Source organism: Acanthaster planci, linkage group LG02 (assembly GCF_054643075.1).
Source record: "Acanthaster planci isolate LZ-2023a linkage group LG02, COTS_SCS, whole genome shotgun sequence".
In the NCBI taxonomy this organism is placed as follows: Eukaryota; Metazoa; Echinodermata; class Asteroidea; order Valvatida; family Acanthasteridae; genus Acanthaster; species Acanthaster planci.
The window spans coordinates 16,274,605-16,301,472 of NC_141778.1; the positions used below are offsets into that span (position 1 = coordinate 16,274,605).

At 42.8% G+C, this 26,868-nt stretch overlaps 1 protein-coding gene across 1 annotated transcript; it reads right to left on the minus strand.

Annotated features, from left to right (window-relative positions):
• Positions 1-651: 651 nt before the first annotated feature.
• Positions 652-26,735, minus strand: LOC110973206 (polycystin-1-like protein 2). The gene is made up of 23 exons (XM_022223852.2): positions 26,499-26,735; positions 22,103-22,294; positions 20,947-21,126; positions 20,268-20,536; positions 19,874-20,002; positions 19,483-19,566; positions 18,833-18,997; positions 18,223-18,316; positions 17,656-17,744; positions 16,656-16,925; positions 15,853-16,530; positions 15,137-15,361; positions 14,301-14,474; positions 13,549-13,709; positions 12,046-12,736; positions 11,613-11,721; positions 11,189-11,418; positions 10,507-10,681; positions 9,282-9,989; positions 8,461-8,713; positions 7,916-8,045; positions 7,605-7,758; positions 652-3,262 (listed from the first exon to the last, which is right to left on the minus strand). The coding sequence occupies exons 1-23, from the start codon at positions 26,611-26,613 to the stop codon at positions 2,772-2,774; spliced, it is 5,766 nt and encodes a 1,921-aa protein (XP_022079544.2). The 5' UTR covers positions 26,614-26,735; the 3' UTR covers positions 652-2,771.
• Positions 26,736-26,868: the final 133 nt, after the last annotated feature.

The following is a 26,868-nucleotide window of genomic DNA, read 5'->3' on the forward strand; positions in this document are numbered from 1 at the left end:
TTTGAACGACGACAGCAGCAAGGATGTGCGCGAGTAATGGACTTCAAGTTACACACACAATCCTTGCGAGATCCCCACGCTTTACACTGTGATAACCGCACGGATTTCGCATCTTTGCGAAATTTTGGAGGAGTACTAGCTCTGGATCTATGCAAAGAACACAGGGACACGTTTTTAGTGATAGGGTTACACTTTCACACCACACTTTCTGTTCGATCGTGACATCAAGCTAATTTCATTGCAAGGGATCTCTGTTTTCAGCGCTCATGTGAAAGGGCAACGGTTTCTCCACTTATAGCCACTTTCCTCTCGGCTGTCGGTGCTTCTGGCACCTCGGATTGACTTGTCGGCAAGGTAAACTGATCCAACTTTGCAATGAAATACTGAGACGTGTCTTTATCTATAACGCTGGTCTCATCAATTCCAGTTGCCCACTTCTAACACCATTTGGAGGCGTTTATTTCCAATCGTTGGAGAAAATCACGAAACTTAAACCTAAACTGTACCTTGACCTTGACGAGTAGTCCAAGGCTAAGGCATATGGGGTCGTTTTCGCGGAAATAAACCACCTATTGGAGGGCGACTTTGTTGACTTACAAAACAGTAAACGTACGAGACAGAAAGAATTATAGGCAACATCAAGGGTAACCTGTGTAATACTGTTTTCTTCAGTTCGCAGTACTTACTAAATTTACACAGTTGGGTCTCAACTACTAGACTCTATAATATTATAAATGAACACTTGAACAATCTGCAGGGAGTGGCCAACTTCACAGTGCCGTCTATAATCCGCACTCCACGCAGACTATATATAATCCGGACTCAGCGATCTTCACTCGGAAGACTACCCGGAGATCGCCCAAACTGATTTCTGAATATTGCCAGTGCCTTTCTGTCTGTCCCGTTTCTCACCGGCTTCCTTAACGGTGACCTTTGGACCAGCTCGACAACCTAGCCCTTAACTTTACCCACACAATCTCCCTCACAGCCTGTCCTACTGTCGATCACTCCTAACCGATTCTTAGAAAACATACAATTGACTGCGACAGTCAACTTCTGCTGAACATAATTAGCTATAACCATTGGTCAATCTACGCAACTATCTGCTTCAGTGACTAAACCACTACCTGTTATTTCTCCGAAGTACGCACAGCAACTGCGCTTACCGGAACTTTCATGGCGGGCACACACCTTGAGTGATCGTCGCTGCACTGCACGTGCACTGTACACAGTCCAAGACAAGACTCAACAACAATTTAAGACTAGGTTTATACATTTTAATAAATACCTCAGACAGTTTTTAACAGCGTGCAACTTGACTGACTGACCGAGTATTAACATTTGATAATGCCTGTTGAGAAGCGATAATGCCCGCTGCGTATTAAAATCACGCACTGGCATCCGGATACGAGACAGTTAAAGCGATTCTGATTGGTCAAAAGTCTGTGTGCACACGGCTCACTACGTGCGCGCCGAGTCGATATAAGAAGATTCTTTTAGACAACTTGCACAAGGAATACACCATAACAAGGACGGGGTGTTCTGGAGATGAAAGTAAAATTATAGAAGAAAATCGCTGGAAATCCATCATATTAACTTCTTTTGACTCTCTGACGAAAAACGGTATTTATGATTGGGAATAAAATAATATGCGCTCTGCTGGTCTTGGGAGACTGAACGCTGATAACGTCCTCGCCTGCGGCCCGGGCATTAGTCGCTACCATTCTCCTGAGCCGATCTGAAACGCGCGTTTAAGACCAGCCAGGCACATATACACCTGTGGCATAATATAACATAAACTGGCAACAGTCCTACACTAATGTCTTGATGTATATTAAACGCAGGCCTTTACGTGCATTAGTCCGGCATTTTTATTTAGGAAGGAATTTTACAGTGTCCCAGGACAGAAAAAATAATAAAACATTAAAGTTCCATTTCCCCCTACAGTGAACGTTTTAAGGTCGGAAGAGAAAAATCCATTCAGTCCATTTTTTTTCAAATAAACACTGTCAGGACTAAACTACTGTAATTTTTCATTTTTTTCTAAAATTGTATTATGCGGAGTCAGCGGATTTGTAATCCAACTAATAAAAATGTGGCCTTATAATGAGGCATGGGCCCCAATAAAACTGATCCCGCACATATCCTGCGCCCTACACGATGAATAGAAATGACGTCATTAATACCAAAAGTAAACGTTACAATATCAGGCACTGAAAGGCTGTGGCACTAGGCAGTACTTGTGCAGTGCGGAAGTGCTGTCAGACATGATGCAGAAAAACACGACCCACCAGGCCAAAACCGGTCTTGTAAATTCTTGAAAAGTGAAGCCAAATCAAATAAACTAAAATGGTTTAGATAAACAGTGAACACTCCAATTGTTCTTCCAAATACATGTATGGGGTCTAAAATCTTTAAATGAGACAGAAAGAAATAAAATCGATTACGATTAGGCCTAGCAAGCACTGCATACTACATATCAAAATGAACCTCGGCTGTTTGAGGGGTAAATATTGTGGCCGAAACAAAATACCATAGTGGCTGAAAAATGTTGTTAGATATAGTTTATTACAAGCAGATTTCGATCGTGAGTTGCTGATTCATAACCTAGGACCAAACTCCTCATTTTTGTTTTTTTACGATGAACTGTCAGCCTGGATTTAATAAACTAATCAATGACGGAGACAGGTATTAGTCGAAGGAGTTTACCTAATTACATGTATGCCCTTTTTTCAACGTGACATACCGGTATGCGTAAATATTTGTTGTGTTTATATAGTTTCGAGGTTCATATGGTCAGGCTGAGCTATGTACACATTCTCTGAGTGATCTGTAGGATGTGCAGTCACGTCAATGCCCACTCGTGTTATGAGTCTATCAACAGCCTTTTCCAGCAGATCCATAGCAGCAGACGTCTTCTCGCCCCTCTTGAGGGAGCGAGCAAACCTGTCCGGTGGAAAGCTCTGCACGTGCATTGCTAAGCTAGACCGCGGGCCAGGCTTAGAGGTGTCGCTGGCCTGGGTCTGCCCGGTCTGTTCCGGGCTTGTATGGCTCGCAATCCGCTTCTGCTTCCCTGCACCCGCGTCATCCTCCGCTGTCTGCTGTGATGGAATACCCCCGGGCCTGGAGGAGGGACATCTGTCAGGGCAGCTATCTGGAGATGGATTAGGTAATTTCCGCCGCCATTCCCCCGGAGAGTTTTCGAGTTGCGCCCCAGTCAGTCTTCCTGATAAAATTCTGCTGTTATCCCATCTTTTAAGAACTGCAAAGAAGTAGGAAAAGTAGAAAATTATATGTGTCTCGATAAACATGGACTTATACCAGAGTTATTTCGTAAATTATTGATGAACTATTCTTACTTATAAAAGCTCGAAGGTAGGTTCATTTAAACAAACTTCCCCTGGTACCAAAAGAAACTTGAACTCCCCTAAAACCATTTCCAACCATAGTTTACAATTTTGTATGAAAGCTGCGCGGGGAAGAATCGGAAACTTGAATATTTTCATGGGAGAGTGCTCGTAATTTTAATGTGCAACTGAATTTGATTGGTTGATTTGGGGCTATGGGCCTATTTGCCAGGGTGTTTCATCAGCAGTAGGTTGAAGTAAGAATGGCAAATTTCAGTTCATCTCAAGGATTTATTTTACGAGGTGCCATGGCCAAAAACACTGACAGTAGAAATAAAATAGGAGTTTAAGACTCCTTTGGAACTTGTGGTTGCATTATTTATTTCTACGGAGGCAAAAATAGCAAAACATCCGAATTTGATCTTAAATTGACGTTCAGCCAACTGCAGGGGAATTAGGTGTGATTACTCCTTTTGCTCCTTTTTCGAGGTGAAATCACGTGCTTTTAAATTTTCTTTTACAGACGTACTTGAGCAAGAATTATGTAGACACAGAGCACGCACTCTTTGCTTTTTTTTCAGACAGTTTGGGGAACCTGGGTGATCATGTAATGTTCACCCCTTCCACTTCATTAATGTGCAAAAATTCGGTAAAGTCGTGGTCACTTTCTGTTGCTTGTTAAATGGCGACGCAAGCCAGTAAACGACTGTACCAAATCCATCTGCGGAGATCTTCCACATTGTGTAAAATTGTTTTGAATTTATACCAGAGAAACATAATCAGGCTTCAGATTTCATTTTCTGATGTGTTTCTTGTTAATCATAAGTGACATTTGGGAGAAAATGGGATGGAGATGCCTGTGTACATTAGATTTCCGAACTTAAAAAAGGGTAAATGTTAAACTCAAAAGTTTGATTTGTTCTCAAATTTACCACACATGCTGCATATCTTAATAAATCAAAGAATATTTGGTTATAAGGTTATAAGGTTATGTTTAAGATATTGCAAATTGTCCTTTGTTAGTTTGATCAATTTCAATTTTGGCTCTCTGTCGACCGGTCGCTCATGATTCATGTGTGCACATGTGCACATGTGCACTTTTAGGTATACGTACTCCATCAACGCACGTAGACGTATACATGCACTACTACGGACAAATGATTCTCGTCCAAAATATTCAAATCGCAATAACTTGAAAATACAACCTGGTCTTAATACACACGGCACTTTATTTCATTTGTTTGGATAAACTGGAGAAGTTGCTTTAAAATGGGAAAGACTGTGGGCGTATTTTCTTTCAAATCTGATCGTGTTTTTTTAAAATCACTTCTTTCAGAATTTGTTTCAAATTTTGTGGAACACTGGTTTAATGTTGTCTGATCAATATTTTTAGTTATCTGGTTATCTCCATGAACTTCATTTGTGTGTATTTTGTTAAAAAATAAATTATGGTCTCCATCCACGGAAAGGGAGGGTCGAGGCGATGTCCGACGTCGTCTGTAAAGTGATCGAGTGCGCATGCGTGAACTCTCAACTATTGCACAGGGTCCTTGGAGTGAACATACGTAGTGAGATTGTATAATGGAAACGTGATGGGGGCAGTGCCGGGGCGAAGAAAAACGCTAGTTGCTTGGCAGCGAAGTAATGATCGTTCATCACCACACATTACTCGGCTGCTCTTGGGGGAACCAGACACAGCCGTGACCGTGTGGCGTGGCGCTGCATGGTCGGGCTTGTCAGAAATAATTAACCGATCAGCCACCTTCTCAAATCGAGAAATGATTATCTCAGGGTTGCCTTACGGGAGAATCGCTTTCAGACAACTAAGGCTGGTATTTCCGTGAGAGTCAATCGGTGACTGGTTTCAAATGGCATTGTTCACAGGAAGAAATTCATTTTTGAATGAACATGGAAAAATCTACCAAATCAGGGTTTACTGCTTGGGAGGTTGTTGATCCCGTGCTCGAGTCAAATGACAGTTGGTGACAGTTTGCCAGGTCTTTTTTCATCCAGTGCCCTGGTATCACATGCGCGTTATAGTTCATGTTCTGTACTATATAGGTCATGCGCATTATGGCCGATGAATCCATTTGAAATTGTTCTAATAAATGTATTTATGTCACATCACACACAAATGAATATGTTGTTAGTAAACTATGTATAAGGAATATTCTAATTACAAAGCTGCATTTGTATTTAGACATTAGTATAAGACATGCATTTGTATCCCCCCAAACTAGGGTTAAATCCGGTTAAAACTTCTCTCATCATCATTTTGAGTATTAAATTCTACGGTTATGTACTTGTAGATAGAAAGGAACATTGAAAAGGCCGTAGTCTCAACTGGGGACTGCAGAATACTTTTCTAAATCCTTTTTTTTCTCTATTGCACTGCCACGGCCCTCTAAAAAGTAAGTTTCTTGGGTCTGTATTTGAGAGTTTGTATGCCGGCTTCTGGCTATGGATGAGTTTCTCCGTTGATCATTTGAAATGCCAACAATGTTGAATTCAAGTTTGCCTGCTGATAACTTTGGTTACAAATAATGAGAATGATGACAGTAGACAGCCTAGGGCAGATTGCATGGCTTGTTTGAATAACATATCATTTGCTCCCTGATATTGTGCAAGAAACGTTGATATGAAAATGCCTTGAGGGGTGAAATACCATAGTAAAGATTAAAGTGGATGATTGTATCAGTCTGCAGCAGTCTAAACAATAAGGAAATGCTGATTTAAAAAATATAATTACAAAAACTGTGGCGCTGAATTAAGTCCCATTGATTTTGATTTGGCATCGTGTGGTGTGGAATGGGCACCAAGATTCTTACATTAACACCTAAGATTATTAAAACAGGGTGGGGGTTGAATTAGCACTTGCTGTGTTGCAACAGTACTATGTTGTGTTGAATCCATTCCAAGTGTTGTTTCATTAATGCCATGTGGAGTTGAATCAACGTTGAATAATAGTTTATGAACACCATAAGGCGATGAATGAACTTTGTGCGGTGATAAATTAGTGTTGAATTAGCAACAATTCAAGCTGAAATTAGCGGCGTGTCATTTTGAATTAGCATGGTATGGTGTTGGATCAACACCAACTGGCGTTGAATTAACACCAGGTAATGCATAGACTTAGTATTCTACATGGATGAAATTAGGTGTTAGTTTAACACTGCAATTTATGGCAGCACACCTGTCTTGCTCCCTAGCTTATTCCTCCTGACAATGTTAATTAACTACATTGAAGTCTACGGGAGCCGCAGTATTTCTGGATTGCTTTGTGTGGGAGAAAGAAGGACATTAGAGAAAAATCACACAGAAAATCCTTTAAAAGGGTGAAGTTCATAGACAAAAAAGGTGCCCTGTGGCGAGAGAAACGCTTTAAAAATGGCTTGGAGTTCATAGTGAGATGTTGATGCAGTAGAATGGACAGCCTGGCGCCACAATGTTTCGCTGAGCCGACCAATCGCCAACGATGGTTTTCTCTGGATCATTCTTTCTCGATTCCAATCCCCAGCAGAGTAACCTTATTATCTACAGTCGTGAAGTAAGCCTTACAGCCTTGTCGTGCCCCGAGCCAGCAAACTGCGTAAAAGCTATTTGTCTTTAACCATCCATTCAAGGGGCAATGAGAGGTGTTCCCCGCGGACAGTGGGCCATATAGGTGTCTGGCTGGCTAGACAGATACACATTAAGCCCGTAGCTAGGAGGGCAAAGTGTTGAGACCCAAAACTGTTAGATGATAATATTGAAACGGTTGCTTGTCCTCAGTGTATAAGCTTCTGTATACGGAAAGACGAATAGTGGGAAACACGAGAGTAATATACTATCGTATTATGTGATGTGGTGGCTACCATGATAATCAAGGTTTACCAGTATCGACACCAACTTGTTGAAAATGAATGTTTATACTCTTCCATAAAGTAATGTTTGCTGCGACAAATTTGGGTAGAAACTTTTTACAACTAAAAGGAAGTGGGGAAAAACAAAAAAGTTGTGGGGAAAGGACGTTGTGGATTCTAACCCTTTTTGTTATCCCCTATTTCACAACAGAGGTATTGTGCCAACGACGTTGCATAAATGCATTTCAAGCCGTTGCAATATTCATACATGTACAAGCACGCATCTTACTGTAAAAGGCTTGTTTACAAACACCTGTTAGCCTTGTTTTCATGGACCTATGTTGGTCTCACTTGAGATGCCTTGCGTTTGTCAACTCACGACGTCTGTTTTTTACGGGATCAAAACCACGCTCACCTCGCTGTGGAATGATCTTTCTGACATTCCGGCGGATCTCAGAAGCTATGACGTCTTCTAGGTACACCGTGTTTTCGTAGGTGGCCTCGTCGGCGCGCAATGTGGCGAAAGAGTCGATGATGATTGACATGAACATATTCAGTAGAATAAAACCCTGCAGAAACAATGGAGTGAAGTGTACACACTCTATAAGAACGAGAAGCTTTCTGCGTCCAGGTGTTCTGGCTTAAGATAACTCGTGCGCATATGGAAATTCCATTACACATTTGATATAACACATGCTGCTTTGAAAACACTTCGGGACTTCATACCTGGAAAACGCAGAACAGGATGAAGATGATGATGACCAACGTCTTGGAGGAGGCGTTGGTGTCGAACTGGCTGAAACGGAACTTGCCAAGGAGGGTGATGAGTAGTGTTTCGGACGTGGAGATTATTGTACTGGGATGTAAAGGTGATTCAAAAGCAGTACGAAGTGATACCTCTTTTGCCAAATGTCATCAGCTTTGATACAGTATACGTGTGCCAGCTATTGTGGTGGTAATTGTAATTGTATTGGGAGGGGGGGGGGAATTTGCCCCCTGGACTATTTATTTAGGAGTAGGCAAGTAATCGTATACTTATTTATCAAATATTAGCACAAAACCCTTAGAAAACACCACGAAATAAAAGACCGGGTGTCGAGACCGTAAGTAATGCCTTTGAAATTTTCTCCCCAACGTTGAATTCGCTTTTGAATTTGCCCGCTCCCCGACACCAAAAGCTGGATATGCCGCTGGTCTTAAACGTCACATAATTTAAAACATTTTAAAACAAGTGCAAGTGAAAATGATTTGGAAATGATGCCACTTTTTACCTGTAGTCTTTCTGCTCTGATCCAATAATAAGGTAGTTAATCCAGACAAAGCCGTAGAACACGATGAAAAAGACGACGCCGCACCCAAGAAGCTTGAACTTGGCGTCGGAGAGGGTGCGCGTCATGACAGTGAACCGCCTGTCGAAGCATAACAGAGCCTGGAGCTTGATCGTGGCGAGGAAGCCGATGGTTCCTAAGGACAGAGCGTAGAGCTCATCTAGAAAGACCAACGTCCGGAAGCTAAAATGGAGGTCTGGGAGAGGAAGAAGAAACCTAGGATTAGGCCAGGGCGAGGAGCACGTGCTTCCTTCTGCTGCAATATTGCAATGAATTTATGAGGAGTAGAGCGGAACGGATGGATGTCAAAGAAGTCATTAATGACAGGGCTAAATTTACTAGCACAGAGCCTATCAATTTTATAGGTATGGTTTTGTGGAGAACCTAGAGGGCCTTCGAAATAGAAGCTCTTGCCAAGAAAGTCACCGTGGCTGATTCAGCGTTTTGTCGATGGTGCGTAGTGGTTGTATCTTGGGGGCAAGCAGTGAACCGTGGCCGACATAACTTTGACGAATAGCTGACCATGTGCACACCCCTTAATTGACTTGCTTCTAGAGTCATATTCCACTAAGCTCTCTGGAAGGATTTGGAAGTGTTAATTAAACCTAGCACTTCTCAATCCTACAATATAAATTCCATCAATTCTTTAGGGTAACGGTTTCATAGGTGAAGGAAAATAAAAAAGACAATGTAAGACGCGTTGCTTCGTTTTGGTGATAGGATATCAAACACAACCTGTGCTCACGTTAGATCAATCCTTGTACCTTTCTTCACAGCAATCTCTGCACTGAATGCATCCACAGCGTACTGCCTGATTACATAGATTATCACTCCAAAGGCACTCAGCATGATGGTCATCGCTTCTAGACAGTTGTTGAAGGACAGGAAGTATTTCGCTCTGGCCTTCTTGAGGTGCTCAAACTCGATGAAGGTGAGGCGCAGCAGCCACAGGAGAAAGACGAGGTGCAGAAGCGTCACCAGGAGCGAGTAGACTTCCGTCTCGTCGGCGAAGTCGTACAGGCGAAAGGTGTGGACCACAGGGAAGGGGATGGCGCCGTTGGTCGGGGGAAACTCGATGACGTAGGTGACCAGACAGAAGTAGTTTGCGTCCGGGTTGTAGAGCGTGAACTCGGTGAAAACTGCACGGGTCTGCACGCTGATCCAGTCGGCATCTTGCAGGTAGCGGAGGACTCGGTAACTGTGTCTGGGGGTAGTCCCCAGATCAGCAATGAAGCCCCCTCCGCTGAACACCGTCCCCTGTGCTCCAAGGTATCTGCTAGTGGAAGGACTTGGTGGCTTGGTGAATCTCCAGGGACAAGTGAGACTGGAATCAGAGCACATCCAGCTGGGTAAAGACCTGTTCTGCCAGCGCTCTCCGTGGTTTGACTTGTCCTCACTTGATGTGGTATACTCTACATTGCATTCATCGTCTAACCCGTAGTCAGTCATCTTGTTGGCTACCACACACAGATCTGATATTGTACATTTTGAATAAGTACTTCTGTATAAGTAGATGCAGGAATATATTGAATTTAAGCTGAAATCGCATGATAGCTTAGGCAATAGTAATGTGATTTATTGTTTTCCAACAATAATATGGATCCGAAACTTTACTGGCGTCAATAAATGCTTATACATTGTACTGTTGCAATGATAATTCGTCCAGCCTACCCAAACTACAGGAAAAACGGGCCTAAAACGACCTGACGAATCCTATCGTATGTTAGCCAAATATAAACAGACGGGAAGTATTATTTCTTCTTGTTTACATGACTTACATTTAAAGATGCTATACTTGAATTCAGTTTCTCATTTCGTTTTATAACTGCAAGTGCGGAAGAGTGTGTATGCGGAATATCATTTAGTGCCCCCAAATTTACACTTTGAAAAGTACCAGTAAATGGTATTGACTGTGAGCTTCCTTTTAAATGTCCCTCCATTATTCTTCAACTAAAAGTGCAACTGCGTTGCAGATATAAGCGCCCATACTTGATTGCACACGTAGTTGTCTGAGGCGGACAGACCCAACCCTCAGTCCGATCGCTTCGCCGGCAAACATCATCTCTTCGTCGCTGAGAGCTCCCCCTGTGTACGTCTCGTTGCTGTACAGCGTTGGTATCAGGACTGCGTTTGCCCACTCCCAGTAGTTTTCAAATGTTCGTATCTAAAACAAAAGGTGGTGAAAACTTACCGAGGTGGTGGGAAACTGTCAAATGTGTAATTCGATTTTTGGCCTGACACTAACTTGTTTTGTATAAGCAATGTATGCTTGGTGCATTCCGCAGATTTATGATTTTCCCTAGGTTATTTGGGAATAGCATCCACAACGCTGTTCTGGCAAGCTCTTGCAAAGCACCGAGGTACCATGCAAAGGGCTGCAATTGTAACTGAATTCCCTCCCCGCAAAATTTTCTCTGAATTTGCTGACAAAACCGGTGGAATCTGTGCTTGAAATAGGTAACTTCCTCTGGACTCACAGAACACTGAACAGAAACGGTAATAACAAATGGAACATTTCACTTCCAAAAAGTGTTCCTGCAGTTGCATATGTCACTCGGGGTTACGTTTGCTTCGACAATGATACTGTATCGTTATTGCTTCAAGCAAACTGGCTCTGAAACTATGACTTTGAGATTGAATCCCGCGCAGTGAAAAAATTTGATTTCTTCACCTTCATGAAGTGTGGCTTGGGGCCAAGTAGAGCGTCTTTGACAGCTTTGCTCATGTAAAACGCATCGTTGTGCCTATACATCCAAATGATGGCCAGTATCAAGACCATGAACACGAGGTGGCGCCCTATCTGCTCCGCGATGTCCTGAGCGTTGATGTTTTTGTGCCACCACATTGTGCTGCCGGCGCCCCAGGTCGCTGGTTTGATATCGGGAGGTCCGTTGTGGCATTCTAAAATATATATATATAACGAGGAGGGGAAATGAGCGAAGTATTTTCAACAGTTATATCTTCATAATTCGGAATGTTATTAATGTATTATCATATATTCTCCAATTGGTATCGAATCGAAAGGTTTGTTGAATTACCGTGACATTTACAACGTAAACATTGCCCTTTATCCTTGAGCTAATTGATGACAATACCTTTTTCTGGCCCCTCGTCCGTATTGATGAATTTGTCCGGATTTTTGAATAGAGTTTTACGGAGAATCCGCCCACAGCAGCAACTGATGACCAAGGCCACAAATACGGTCTGCAGGAGGAAAGTTGGGGGCCAAAACGTGCATTCAACGACTGGAAAGAATGGCGATGTGCCGCCACACGACCAAAGAAACAAGTACAGTAAGAAACGTCAAGAAATAAATGCTGCTTTTCATTTCGAACCAATTCCACATTCAGCTTGCAAGCGATTAGCCGACTTGCAATTTTATCGGATTGTTTTTTTTTCATTTTCTGGCGAACTTTGCACCATTATTTGAAATTTAATATCAACCCAAGATTGACAACAACACCGCTTGACCGGTAAAACTCTTCGTTTTAAAATCATTACTGTGTACGATTATACAGGAAAGCGTACCTTAGCGGGTTCAACTAAAAGCACCGATTCCAAAAGCGACATAAACATCGATATCAGCCAGGCCTCTGATCGCTTCTTGCCCCATTGTAGACTGTACAAAACAACGAAAAATCCACCAGTCACAACCGACAGAACCACCAGGAACCATGCGATCCCTACCGACCAACGCGGGAGAGCGCCCTCTTGCTGTGGCGGGCTCACGGCCTGCCCGTACCGGGAGGCAAACTCCACGAGTTTCCCGTTCATTGACACGGTCTCTGCTGCGCCCCGGGCGCGTCGGAAGATCTGGATGATGAGAAAGTTGACCGGGAACACGATCAGGGAGGAGATGGCGCCCACGTAAAGCTGCTGGGAGGTCAGGGTGTACGGGCCAAGGACCAGGCGAAAAGCCGGGCACACGGGCCGGGCTTCAAGCGAGTCAAGAGAGTAAAACATAGCGTTGGTGATCATGAAGAGATACAGCAGCGACGCGCAGACACTGAGGCGCTGGAGTCTGGTAAAGCGGCTTGGCAGCTGCCGGTTGAAGAGGGAGTTCCAGAGGTGGTGGTCAGCGAAGGTTTCTCGGACGACGCGATAAAAATCTGACTGGACGGCGAGTGTCTCCTCGTGACCGGCCAAGAGGAGTGTTCGGCTGGGAATCTCTTTGGTCAGGGAGTCTGCAGCTAGCCAGTCGTTCAGTACAAAGCAATACCTGCCACGGACAAAGATAAGATAAAATTGTCAAAGTTTTGAAAAAAAAATGCATGCCATTGAGTGAAGCTGTTCCTGACAAACAATGAATAGGATAATTGAACGAATAGTAAGTTGTAAACAGATGTTGGATAGTGAAAGGCATCGTTGCCAACGGTACGACACATTCTTCAAGATGAAAGAACTGGTGTTCGATTGATATTGGAAAGAAATATCTGTCCCGAGCGGGATCAAGAGAGGGCGCAATTTTCCTAGCTACGGAGGATCCTTTGGTGGGAACAGCACTTTGTAGATTCATAAACGACAGTGAAATACGCACGTTACGGTCGAGTTGCTACCAACAAAATAAAGACTCCCTGCTAAAATTGCTTTTTTCAGCCGATGAGGGGGTGCTTCTGCTCAAGGCGGATAAGACTTCCAAGGGCTGCTAACTCCCACACCTTGAGCCCGAGAATTATGTATTTCAGGTTATTTCCATTTGTCAAGCCCTCACACTCTCATGGGATTTTCAAGCTAAAAACAGGTAGTTCGCCCAACACTTCCATGTCCTTATTAAACATTGACATCTTGTGCAAGAATGTATCAAACAGTCGACTGTTTTTGCATTGGTGATGCCATACACTGTCATGTTTTATGCAAGGCGTACACAGCAACACCCCAAACCGGCTTTCAGCTCAATGGTTACGCCTACCTCAGGCTCAACTATCACTCGACAAATCAATATCATGTGGTCTCCCGTAACTTCATTTGAAGTTTTTTTCATCTCGGTGTTCTCCATTTTTATGTACACTGCTCAATAGCATTTGGACTCACCTCAGCCGAGTCTGTAGGTCACACACGACAATCCAGTACACGTACCATGACGCATAATGTCCTTCGCCTGAGTTGTCATGTCTGATGTGCAAGTAGGTCAGTGGTCCCAGGCTACGAGGTACGCTCATCACGTAGTGGTTTAGGGTACCAGTGTCCAGTCTCTATTGAGTTTCATCGATGGAAAAAATATCAAATCACAGCCTGAAGCCTTTAATGTATGATAGTAAATAATATTCCTACATGTTCACTTAACTTCGAACACGACAGAATTCGTTTACTCCTACAGTTTAATTCGACCAGCAGAATTAGACGCCATTACTGCGGTGGCACAACGCTCGTGGACAGGTGATACGCACGCGTTACATGCCTACTCGACCAATGGGGTGTCGTGATTTGCCAATCGCACGTGCGCGTCAGACTGAAGAATGTGCGTGTGACGTGGTGCCGCCGCAGTTAGGGCGTCTTATAAGATTAGTCTATAATGCGTGGGACATTTATATTTTCTTAGTATGAGCCTGGAACATACGATTGAAATTGTCGTGTATGGACATGAGAAGACAATTAAAAGTTCGTCATTCAGAATTGAACACCACGTTCATTGCTATAGCTCGTGCATTTTTTCAGTGAAATCTGACTTTTCTTAGGTGTTACCGTACTTCCTTACTTAAAAACATATATTCTGATATTTAGGCAACCCCGCGATTCCAGTTTTATCATCTCTAATGGAATGGAATTATAAATTTCCTACTTACTGTGCAGTCTTCCAAATCCTGTAGTCTTCGGTCCCTGGTTTCGTCTAAGTCTCCAATCAAATCGAAGTGAACCAGTGACCTTGTACCACTGTGCTTTGGATAGCCCGTGTATACAGAAACCGTATACATATATGTGTCTTCACGTGAATTGTCAACGAGAGGATGTGCAGCCCACTATACAGTAATAAATGAAACTTACAGTAAAAGTACATGGTTAAATGTAAAACTCCAACCTGCGTTCCTTTATGGTGCTGGAACCAATCGAATGGTCACAAGTGTGCTGTAGTACTGCCGAGCTGAACCGGCACTGTGCCGGTACTGACCCGGTGTTTAACAAGGCACATGCTGGCATAAATAACCCTGCGGGACTTAACAGGAACTGAGTCGACACGGTACCCCTTGCACAGCTTGACAGGCCCGATACCGCCGCAGCTATTGTGTAGAGTCACTAGGAGGGGCCTCATTTTGCGAGACTCACACTTGTGTTTAATTTCAAACAGCACGTTAGTGTTTCTCATCTTTTGCCCGAGGGGCAGAAGTCTTAGAATGGGACAATGCCTCGTGCCATACTGTGGACAGTGAGCACCAGTGATGACCAGTCTGGTTTGGACTGATCTTTACTGAAAGATGCCGTCAAAATGGCGGCGAAGTGTCGGTTAACAAAACGTGCTGCCTGTAAAGTTTTTATTTTGTGCCCAGATAACGGCATGTGCCCAGCGTCGGCTAAGTGCCAACACACTACTGACATGTTTAAACCATTGCAGAGCAATTTGTTTAGCCAAATATCGGCGAAGTGCCACCATGTACATAATGAATCCCAAAATACGGCAAGATACCCTCAGTAAATCTTGTCTGTCCTTCCACCACATGACAGGAGCCAGCAGAACAACCAGGCATGCTATCCCGATGACCACGGCAAACACGGCCACGTTGTCGCCCAGGTTGCTCTCGGTGAAAACGCTGACGAAGTCGATTGTGTTCACGGAGATAAAGGTGGAGGCGAAGGTAGTCAGGTGGTTGCACTGGCAGATTGTCACATTTCTCGTGGAGAGCGGGCTGACCTGTGTGAGCATCATACTTGGCAATGAGAAACGTACTTGCAAAGTTGCTGCGAAGACAGAACCTAGCGTAACAAACAGAAGCCATAGAGGGCACCACACTAGCTAAATTATTAGATATGAATAATTTATACAGTGCTACTCAAGTCCTTCCACACCTATTAAAAGAGGATGGTCACTATAGCTCTGTGGTCTCTACTCCATGTCAGTTTCTTTGCATGTCTTCTTCACTGTTCATTACAATGCCACTGTGGTGCTTGTAAGTTGCAATTTTAAGTAACACGAGCTGGGCCTGTCGTTTTTATTCGAAACTGTTTCTCCTCTAAATTGAAACAAATACGCCTGAAACCACAGGTAAATTAAGATCCTAGAAAGCGGTTGAGAATGGTGTGTTACCAGTATTGCCTCCCTTCTGCGAATTAAATTAGCTGGTTACATGAAACAAGCTGAGATAAGAATTATTGGTTTGAAAAACTCTGTGATTTCCAACTCACCCTGCAACCATCTTGTTTCCATGTCTCACTCTCAACGTCCCAGTACATGCAGATGTGCAGGTGAAATTCAAACGTGAGGTTAATCCCTTGTGGAGTGTTCAGGATAATTGACGAAGGCATGTCCCAGTTATCCCTGAAGACGCATTCGGTCTTAGCTACTCTGATTCTGAAAGTCGAGTTCAGTTCAACCTGAAATTCTTCCAAACTCCGACTAACACTGTCTTCGTCAAGGGTCAGTTCTGTCACGGGCACGCAGGGGTCTCTGTCGTCAACATCCTGGACCCCGTGCTGGGCACGAGTGGCTGAGGTGACCGCTCTTGAGAGCCCCTCCGTCACGTTGCCCTGCATTTCTGCGCTGAACTCCGCGCCGGGGATGTACAACACGTAGCAGAACTTGGTATCCCCTGACGAGAAAAACAAGGACACAACGTGTTGGTCGGCTTCTGGGGACGGGGCGTAAAGATCTTCCTCTCCAACGGAATCAGCCCCGACATCCGGGGGCAACTGGCCCAAAGACTCCTTTCTCCGGTAGAATAGCACACTGATTAGCGCCTCAGTGTCTTGTATGTTGATCTTAACGTTTTTGTCGTCTATGAGTTCCAGTGTCTTGACCAGTGATGTGATGCTGAAGCCGAGATCGTCTCCCCATAGGTATGGATTGAATTTATATTCTCTGGTCTAAGAAGGAGAAAAAAATGTTGTAAAGACAAAGGTAATTCTGGCGTTATTTAGTTAGTTAGTTGCTTTTAATTATCAAGGTTTTGGGATTTTTCTAGCAAATAACATATCAAGCCAACAATGACCTTAAAGGATTCAAAGCGGGCTTCGTTTTCGGAGGGGCTCTTAAGTGAGTTCAGCAACCTTGCAGGTAGGACGAAGCCATCAATAATGAGACGGGTCAGCACCGACTCCGTGGGCCGCACGAGGCCGCTGGACAGCGGGTCCTTCCACAGTCCCAGCTCCAGCTTGGGACTCCGTAACCGGAGTAACGGATCACCGGGGTAGAGCCGATGTAGCAGGCTAGCTGACATGTCGGCTTCCACCTGATCACAGCGAGTCACGACATCTCTTGTCTGGCCGAATGATAAAAGCGGAAGTCGATTTTAGTTATCAGCTGCGGCGCCAGTGTCCTTCTCAAGTCACCCTTAACAGTTTAGTGTAAGTAGGCTCTACTCTTCGACATTGCTGGAAATAAGCTAGATACATATATATTTTGGTATCTGCATATCAGTAACATTAGTGAAATGGATTCATCGGAGGTCTCAGAGACTCCCTTTCTGACCAAATACATGTAATAATGTTCATGAGGTGGATTAGCAAATTCTTCATAACAAGACAACACTTGCAGCCGTTTAAAAACAGATTGAAGCGATGCTTGACGTTAATGCCAATGCAAAGGTCATTATCGACAATTGCGAGATTGCCCTATAGACCTTTTTTGTGTGATGTCACAATTATGCCGGGCCTTTGTGTGGTGTGATGGTAATGGTGCATAGTGTTGTGATGGTAATCTACCGTACTTACTCAAGATAAACTAGTCAAGCATGCAGCGTTCGCACGTGCGCTTGCACGTGGTTGAAGCTGCCCGTAGGAATATATGCGATCACCGTGGCCAAGGCGGTCCACACGTAGTGGTATTGTTTACATGTAGTGCAATCCAGTTACGTAGGTGCAAAAAGGTCTTTAATCAGTGACCATTCGGTGAGCTTTAATTTCCACCACTTATTCTTCATACATCTTCGCTAGTTACTAAAGCTGAATACACGTTATACATTCTGCTATAGACAACTGCTAGGTTGTTACCACAGCCCATTCTCTCAGTGAGGCGCTGTCGGCACTTCTCTTGTCATGGACCGCTGCTTGTTGTAGACTATCCACTGTGCGTAAGATATCTGTAACATGGTGTATTGAAGGAAAAATAAAGTGATTTTGAGATATCTTACGAAATGCTTGGCATATCATGCATAAATACGAAGTAAATGTGATGGTGAAATTGTTGTTAAAATGTTTGCAACCACCACCTTCCTAAGAATACATTTGTATACCTTGCACGTGTCACGTCTTCAAAGTATCTGCTAAAAACTCACTGATCCGATTTATTTTACCAATTTAATAAGTAAAAGAGGACAGTGGCGCTCTTTTCTTTCAGTAATAGGTTTATAAAACGGTTTGCAAACCTAGCATGCTCAACTTTAGTTACATAGAAATTGACATCGTGTCAGATATAATTGTATATTCGCATTCTTCATTTTCCTTGACCTGATTAAAGACATTATTTACCACCAAGGCCAATATGAGGGTCGTAGGCGATCACGACAGCTTCATTATTCAGAGTAACTGTTGCCCAATGCACTTGCAGTTCAAACTCACCATTGCAAACGAGGGTGTACTGCTGCCTCGGTATGAGCAGCGACACTCGAATAAGATTTGCTGTCACATTCTCCAGTATTTCGATGAGCTGTAACTGTTAATTTGAGGAAATAAAGAAATATTTGAAATAGAATAGTTGACACATGAAATATGCTTTCAAGCAGTTTCCCTAAGCTGTCCAGGCAATGATCACTGGTCTTGTAATCCAGAGTTTTAAGACAAGCCTTTGGTGTTCAGTGTCCAACTATTTAATTCATGGCTTCATTTACCCTTTTTCCCATATGAAACAAGATCCTTTATGCGGCTTTCCTTGCCCGGTCAGGGACACTTTAACTCATTCAAAAGTACATGTAGTACCGGTACTTTGAAATGAAAAACAGGAAAAGTTAGATCCAAATGACACTGGCCAGGGCGCCTCTTACCACTCATCAAGCATGAACTTTAAATGGTGACAGACTGTTTAATGAGCCAAATATTCGGAGCATATACCCTCTTCTTCTCCTGCAAATATTGAAACAAATTCAGTCTATTGGGGTTTGTGTGGCATATAATTTCATGTGTCGATCAAAAGACCAATATTTTCAGGTGTAGACCCATTATTTCAGCTCACCTGTGTCGACAGTGTGAGTTCGTTGGGTTTTTCGGCAACGAGGGCGACGGTACTACCGGCTTGAACCCACGTCTCCGTGTCTTCGGTCTCGTTGACTGCAGCCGCTCCGGACTGATACAAGTTACGAGTTAATGTGACCAAGGCGACTGTCATGGCGCTGCGCATCTGCCACATGCGAAAAATAAATGGCAGTCTTATTTTTGTGTATACGTTCCTATATGACGATTCACCTATAACACACAAAGCTCTCTTGAGAGTGCCCACGCTACTCGTGGATAACAGGGTAAGGAAAGGCAGAGTGCTTGCCTATTAAGGACACGAAGTGGTAAAATTTGAAGCTGCAATACCACACTTGTCAAAAAAATAATCTATCTTCTTGCCATAAACTAGGCGCATTCGATGAAGGGTACAGTTATCGTGTGTATATATCTTCGGTCAGATTAACAGTCATATTAGGAAACCACCTGCAGAAAAATGAAATTGAAACGTAATTTTTGAAGTGCTTGGCCAGTTTGAAACTAAGTATACCTTTGACCAAGACGAGTATATGAGTTGTGAAAAATTAATTTTAGGATTAGCTTATGTCGTTCACCTATAAGCACTGTGTGCGTCAGTCTACTTTAACAACAACGTAATCCTCTTTCACCAACCTCTGTGCGTAATTGTAGCTGTCCAAAGTGTTCCGTGTCGTTCATGTGAGCACTCTCTTCAGGAATGTCGGGTCTGATATTTTCCTAGGGACAAGAAGTTGGAATTTTCAAGCCATTTTACTTCAAATCTGCAATTGATTTGGTTGAACTACATTTGTGATTGTCAATATCCACGATGTCGGTTCTCTTCGATGTGATTTCGGCCATACTGAGGTCTGTATCACCACGATATTTCAACGCCGATGTCGTCATGGCACCACCAAAATTTAAATAATGCTCGGGAATTATCACCTATTCTTGAGGTAGGAAAATGACAGTGTAGAAAAGTTTTTTGAACCACGCCTGACGATGAACTACAAGCCCGTCGTTGTGCACTCGCCTGTCTGTTTACCTCATTGAGTATCGACGACAGAGAGATCAGTTTGCTCATAACAACTGAGGCATTAGAGTTCCTTAGTATGCTTTCCAGTCGAAGAGTAGGGTCTGTCCCGAGCAGAATTTCCATATCTGGAGGTAATGTCTGTTGAAAAGAATGACAGACTGTTTTTCAACAAAGAAACTGTCAAAGCTTTTGTACCGTAAAGTGTGATGTGGTGATTATAATGAATTTTTCAGTGAAACTTCTTTCGTATTGTACAGCATCTAAGAAGTGCCTATGTGTAACGCCCCTTTTAATCCAAGATGGCACTTTCTTCGTAGGAAGTGCCTGGCCTAATGCCAAATTTTTACCAGGCGATAATTTGAATATTGTCAATACAGATCACCTATTAAAGTAAATCACCAACCTGTACGTGAAGATCAACGGTTGTATACCCAAGATGTGAGTCGAAAATGTATACTACAAGGTCGAGTAAGTACTCATTTAAAGCATCACCCACAGGCAGGATCAGTTTGATTCTACTGAGCTCGATACCATGACGCAATAAAGCTTCCGAATCATCAGCGTGTTCACTGTGAAGCACGGCAAAGTAGGAGTAGTGCAGCGATTGGACAGTGTCGTCCACGGCCGACCAATCAGAACATTCGATCTGGAAGGTGGTTTCTAAAGCTCGGCCTTGCAAGTTGCAGCAGTGAAAAAAACGAAGAGATTTCTCATACATAACAAACAGCTTTAAAGTGAGACAACCAAACATTGAACCAAGCTCAATGCTATCAGCGCCTGACCAACGAAGGAAGTATAAGCAAACTGTGAAACCTGTTATGAAACAGAATTTTTCGAGGAACAGGTATTGTTTTCATGTTTCCTAGCTGCGTCAATCACGAGTGTCAAGGTATACTTTTTTGTAGCTGTGTTTTTTTTTTCGTCTGTTTGTTTCTTTTTGTCTTTCACTGACGGGCTGATCTAGATGAGTTTAAGGACATTTTAAGTCACAAGAAAACAAAAGTAAGAATAAACAGTACCAAAGCGAACGATTCAAGGTATTATGGGTGTAATATGGCGATAGGCAGCGCGCGAACCCATACCTGATGTGGGGAATACCCTGCAGTGTCCCCCGATTGGTGAGTGGTTTGTCCGCACTAGCACGTCGGTCCGGTCGGTCTTCATCTCTTGAAAGACTGGAGTGGTCACGTGGTATGTCACTCGATAGTCTCGACCTCGTTCCAAAAAATCCTCCTTGAATATGATGGTGCATGTAGTGGAGTCTGAAGGAGGAAAGAGGAGACGCATGAAAGTGGACGGAGTGACAGACGAACTGATGGACTGTAGGCCTAATGTGCATTTGGTCCACAGAACACGCCCTTGCATAGGCCTAGTCTTGTCGCAAGACTGGATATGAATTACAGTTATCTATCAACGCTTGCACAGTTGCCCTTGAAACTTGCAAATAAATCCCATCAGTTACTCAGGAAGCTAAGTACTGAGCAGCTGGTTCAGCTTCTTGAAAGCGCCCTCTCTCACCGTATGTCTTAATTGCATAGTGAGAGAGCGCGTTTGTCTTTGCACACAGGAAGGCAAAAAAAAAAAATTTAAAAATCGTTCTTTGGTCAGACCAAAGTTCAAGAATTGATGCGGCTATGTGTTTTTTTTTGGGGGGGGGGAAGAGTTGGCTTTTTAAGACTAGCCACGGACACGGAAATGAGTGGCATATTATCAAAGAGCAAAGGCTAGTAGTAGCACGTCGCACGTCATGCTGGCATTGTTGTTGATCAGCTGGCTGCAACTTTGTAACCTACTCATGGTATACTGTTTATGTTTGACATCAACATTACGCAGTCGTAATGATCTATCACCGGGTATGAGCAACCCACGAATTAGTCTAGTTCCTTGAACAAGTTGCCCTTCTGCCTTGTGGACTTGTGGCCTGGAATCAGTCTACTCGTGAACATTCTGGAGGTGCGGAAATAGAGGGCGCTGTTTTGAAGATTGTGAGAAAAAGAGGGGAAACAATTGACGCACGGGTTCAAAATCGACGCGCGCGCTGACCAAAGATCGGCCATTTTTCTTTGCCTAACCGGTGAATGTACACTGCTGGGCTCCGTTCGATACTTTCAGTTGCAACTGGCCGTGACAAGCGTTTCTATTGGAAATTATTATAGACGGGGGCTTCTGTTAGTGTACGTATTTTCCCGGCCATTGCCAGTGTTTTTCGAACGCATCCTCACAGTTTTTGACACTGACCACTGTATATAAGCCCAGTCTCCCAGTGCAGGACATCAGCGTAGACGCCATGGGCTGCATCCAGGACCTGAAGGCTCCATCGGTAGGTGAAAGGCCTCGTTATACCGGGAACAGTCGTGTTGACCAAAGCATCTATGGTGACTCGCAAAGATGGCTCCGCGAAAACCGTGCAGTTAAAAGGACAGTGGGAATCTGACCATTAAGAGAAAGTCGGATGAAAAACAGTGCATGTATACATAGGATGCGTGCTGGGAATGGGGAACCCTTGAGCTTATTTGTATATAAAGATAAAGTAAGATATTACCAAACTGGCTGATGGAATCAGTACCAATTTAGTACTACTGACATTTTGTTTCTTTTGTGACAGCATATAAAATATGTTGTGATCACCACAGACATCCTACTGTCCACGGTGATTTTGTAGCTTTGTGATTTTCCCTCTCAGAAATTTCCTTTTTTGAATTAGAATTAGTGAAAGTGACACGTTTAACCGATACAAAATTATCTATGTGAACAATGTTTGAATCCCAGTAGTTTTTAGCCTTTTTAATACACTAATATCGACCTTACCGTCACACGGCCTTTCCACCTATAGGTTTCCGCAAGAGTATCCAGGCTTAGTTCCCAGATGTTGCTATTTACGTGTTTACAAACCCTTCGCTGCGAGAGGGCATTATCATGAGCAACATTACTGATGTCGCACAAGAACCTTACGGTACCTGTCCCACGAATCGTTTCGCTCGTCGCCCAACGCCCGAACGGGGCGCGGGGAAAGGTTGTTGGCTTTGCACTGTGACTGGTTACATTGTGCACCACCTGTGACCACGAAGTTATCACTTCCAGTCGGCGAAACGTTATTCGAACTGTTTGGTTCGCCAATGGCAATGCTTTGGCGCGGGCACAGTGTCGGCTATACGATAAAAATATGCCTTGGTAGTAATTTATCTTCTCACTAAGTATCACTGATCACGTGTCTTTTTGCGGTATATTTCAAATCATTGCTTATCTTGATAAATTTTGAATGAACAAATAAAGTGTAGTGAGAATATTTTCAGCAATGAGGAAAAAAATCGAATTGATAACCGCCGCTCGTGCGCCTGACAGAAATTTACCTACAGTGCTCTGTGCGTCGTTAGTTGTGGCCCCGTGTGACGTATGCCCTTCACTAAAATCTGTACAAGGCCATCGTAAATCGTAAATGCCCATATTACTCAAGTTTTATCCCCAGACTACCTTTGTCATGACGCGACTGCCCGCGTAATTCAAGCTACTGAAGTGTATGATTATAGGCAATTAATTGCTTGACTTGATCCTCCAGGGTACATTCTATTGAGGTTGGATTTTCGCAATATTCACAGAGGTACTGAGATCTGCGTACCGCTATTAGAATTGCTTTCACTTCGAACCCAACAAAAATTGGATCAGAGGGCCCGCCTTTCACTTTGACGCTCGATGGTTTAATAGATATATGTACCTCTGGCACGTCATAATTTCCATATATCAGAAATCATTGACCATGTTGTCGACCTGGTCCTCGAATCTTGGCCGCGTTATCTTGTCGTGGCAATCTCCTTGGCTTTCCCAATTCAGTTGCCAGTCCCTAGCAGTCACAGCGCGGTCGGCTAACTCTGAACTACGGGTCAGACAGTATCGTTACTTGCTTGCTGCCCGACAATTGTATAACTTATATGCACCTGTTCTTCTTAAAGGGTAGCTGCAATCAATCTGTTTTAATGCAAACCTACAGATGCACCTTTATGTTTCGGTTTAATAACCTTATTTTCAACTTTGTTTCACTTTTTCAGAGGGTAATTTACTGCCTTCTTGGTTTTTATGCTAATGCGTGTTTCTATATATGCATGAGCAAAATTGTGATTTCATCCCAGGAATAAAGGCTAGATATTTCGTTATTTTGGCACAAAATAGTCTTGCATTTGTTATTTTGCTGGACTGAATTTCCTCTTCTTTGCTGATTCATTGTTGTTGATGTGCATAGCAATAAGCAGGCATCAATCCCTTTCTCAAATTGTGTTTTTTCAAGTAGATTCTGGGTTTATAATTTAATAGAAAAACCTATGCATTGAACTACATTCACCCTAGATGACCTCACAGCAACAAAGCCCTCAATTGCCAGGAAAACGTGGATAATTTGTAATTGCAAATGTGTACTTTCACTTGCTTTTAAGCAAATAGGAATGCCAAAGTGTTCTCATATATTGACTTAGAGTACACTTGAAAAAAATGTATTTCGGAAAAATCCACTGCAACTGCACTATTAATTGGCTTTAATTTAATAAACAACACTCATAACACACTTTACTATGAGAGAACGCCATGTTTGCTATCGGAGAATGCTATGCTTGCTGATATTTGATACCCACTTTAAGTCACGTGACTTAGCAGGCGCAATTGTTCAATTGCTGTTTGTCGCACGAGCATGCAGCTAATGGCACGTTCACTGGTTGCCGCAATAAGACACGTACGGTGCGTAGACCAAGCTACTGGCTGTCAGTTGGTGACATTTACTTCAAACTTCTTTTCACCACTACAAGCGCGTCTTTGTTTATTGCATAATGTATTCCCCACCCTAGAGCTGTTTAATGGAAGTGTGTGGAATTATAATACATTTATGGGTTTGTTAAACCCTAATTCAGCTCTTGTCATACCACACTTAAAAAAATAAAAGACGTAATTTAATGTATTCTTTCAAAATTTAAGACAGGGCTTGTGATTACAAATTTTCAACTTTAAGTCCTCTGATTCATTCCGGGATGAAAATCTCAATGTTACATTGGCACGGTTTGTTAAAAAACCGTTGGATTGTTTAATAATTTGCTGGCCAGAAGTTTCTTTTCACTGGTGATTCATTGTTGTGTACATACACTGCAATAAACAAGCGAACAAACCATTCTCAGAAGGTCAGTGAGTAAATATTCTGGATTCTAAATCTAAACAGAAAAAACCCTGTATACTGAACCATGTCTTTCCTTGGTGGTATCATAGAAACAGCGCCCACAGTTGTCCTGAAAAGTACTTTGCTGCATGTTTACAAATGGGTAACTTTTCAAGAGTTTGACATAAAAGGCATGTGAGATAGTTTTCACACATTAAAGTAGAGTAGAAGTTTCAAAAACAGTGTGTTCATGAAACATTTGTTGCTATTACCCGGTACTTATTCCTTAGATTATAACCCCTCAGGTGGAATGACCCTAGATTTTTGTGCTTTCAAGTTCGTAGCTGTAAAATGGTCGGTTCACCTCTAACAAGTTACCCTGGCAACCTGTGTTTATAAAGCGTCTGCCCTTAATATTTGATTATAACGGTGAGTCTTAATGCCACGTGACCGTGAAGGCTGGTCTCCATGGTTTTAAGTGGTCTGAAAATCAATTATGGATTACGTTAAGTGCAGTTTCGTCCCCTTGCACTGTACAGCCTAATCAATTAGGAATGTCGTCTGAATTAAAGCCAGGACGAATAAGTGACGGAGTTGTTCCAAAAGAAATAGATACTTAAAACAAACAAATTTAACATGTTCTGCATGTTGTTTTTAGTCATTTTCGTAACCACTGTGTATGTCTGTTATTTGGATAAGAAATTAATGGCGTATCCGGGGGATATCAATTTCCCCTGACAATCATCATTGACAATCATTTCCCAAAAACCACCACCCCAGGTAAAAACCTAGATACGTCACTCAATGGTTCTGTACAGAATCGCTTATAAACGAACATAATGGAGCAAGAGTTGATATTCAGAAATTACGATTTAAGTTTGTGACAAATGTACACTCAAAGAACAGTTATGAAACATAACTTGTACATTCAGAAGAAGTTATCTTTGAAGATTTGCGATCGAAAATTTATATTCCCAAAGCAAACTTGTGTAAATGAGAGGCCAAACGCATCCTGGGGAGATAGTTGAAGTCATGCATGTGGTGATGTGAAAACCTCATCAACTGAATAATACTTGCAAATTAATTCCAAAGTAACCCTAACTGACACCGTTTGAACGTGCATGCGTTATAAAGGTACAGGTCGCGATATGTCCTGCAGAGCCTGAACTTGTTTGATTGCTTACCCATGAAAATGACGTCAGTTACCCTTTTGAATATAACTTTAAAATGTTGTACATTGCCTAAAATGGAAACCAAATTCTCTCCTTTTTAACGTTTTCATGACAAAGCGATACCCTCTTAACAGCTGTAAAAAATTAAATAATAACTTTGGCCTATACAAATTCTCGCATTTGCACAAGGGCGCCGTTTTGTGAAAAACGTGCACAATCGTAACACCCATACTTACTGTGTCATTAAGACTTGATAGATATGTGATACCATTAAAAAAATACTCAATTCGAACTGAAAAACGTTTTCAAATATACAAACTAAAGATCTCACCGTGTACTGCTACGGTGCAAGTCAAAAAGGCCGCCAACAGAGTAACAGTGTGAAGAAACGTCCGAGCAATCGTCTGAACATCCATAGGTATTTGTAATTCTCTCACAAAGCCCATGTTATCCTAGTTGTATTCTGCACACGCTTAATTACGGGTTACCTGCATTTCTCGAATGGCGACCCCACCACTGATTTGGTCCATCCATTAGGCAGGTTCTTGTGTTAGGGAACTAACTTGGGATCACTGATCGCGATCTGGATCCGAGAGAAACATACAGGCCCACAATAACCTTTCACTGATAAATTCGAAACTATGCATGCGTGCGCAGGTTATAAATAAGCATGGCGGCAAAAAGCGTGGGCTGCCCATTTA

What these genes read in the sequence shown, in the direction of transcription:
- LOC110973206 (XM_022223852.2), bottom strand. Translation starts at nt 26,613, where the DNA reads ATGGGCTTTGTGAGAGAATTACAAATACCTATGGATGTTCAGACGATT. An exon ending in CCGTTGATCTTCACGTACAG is followed by an intron (nt 20,003 to 20,267) that starts GTTGGTGATTTA and finishes TCTTTTCAACAG; the next exon opens with ACATTACCTCCAGATATGGA. An exon ending in GGAAACAAGATGGTTGCAGG is followed by an intron (nt 15,362 to 15,852) that starts GTGAGTTGGAAA and finishes ATGCTCACACAG; the next exon opens with GTCAGCCCGCTCTCCACGAG.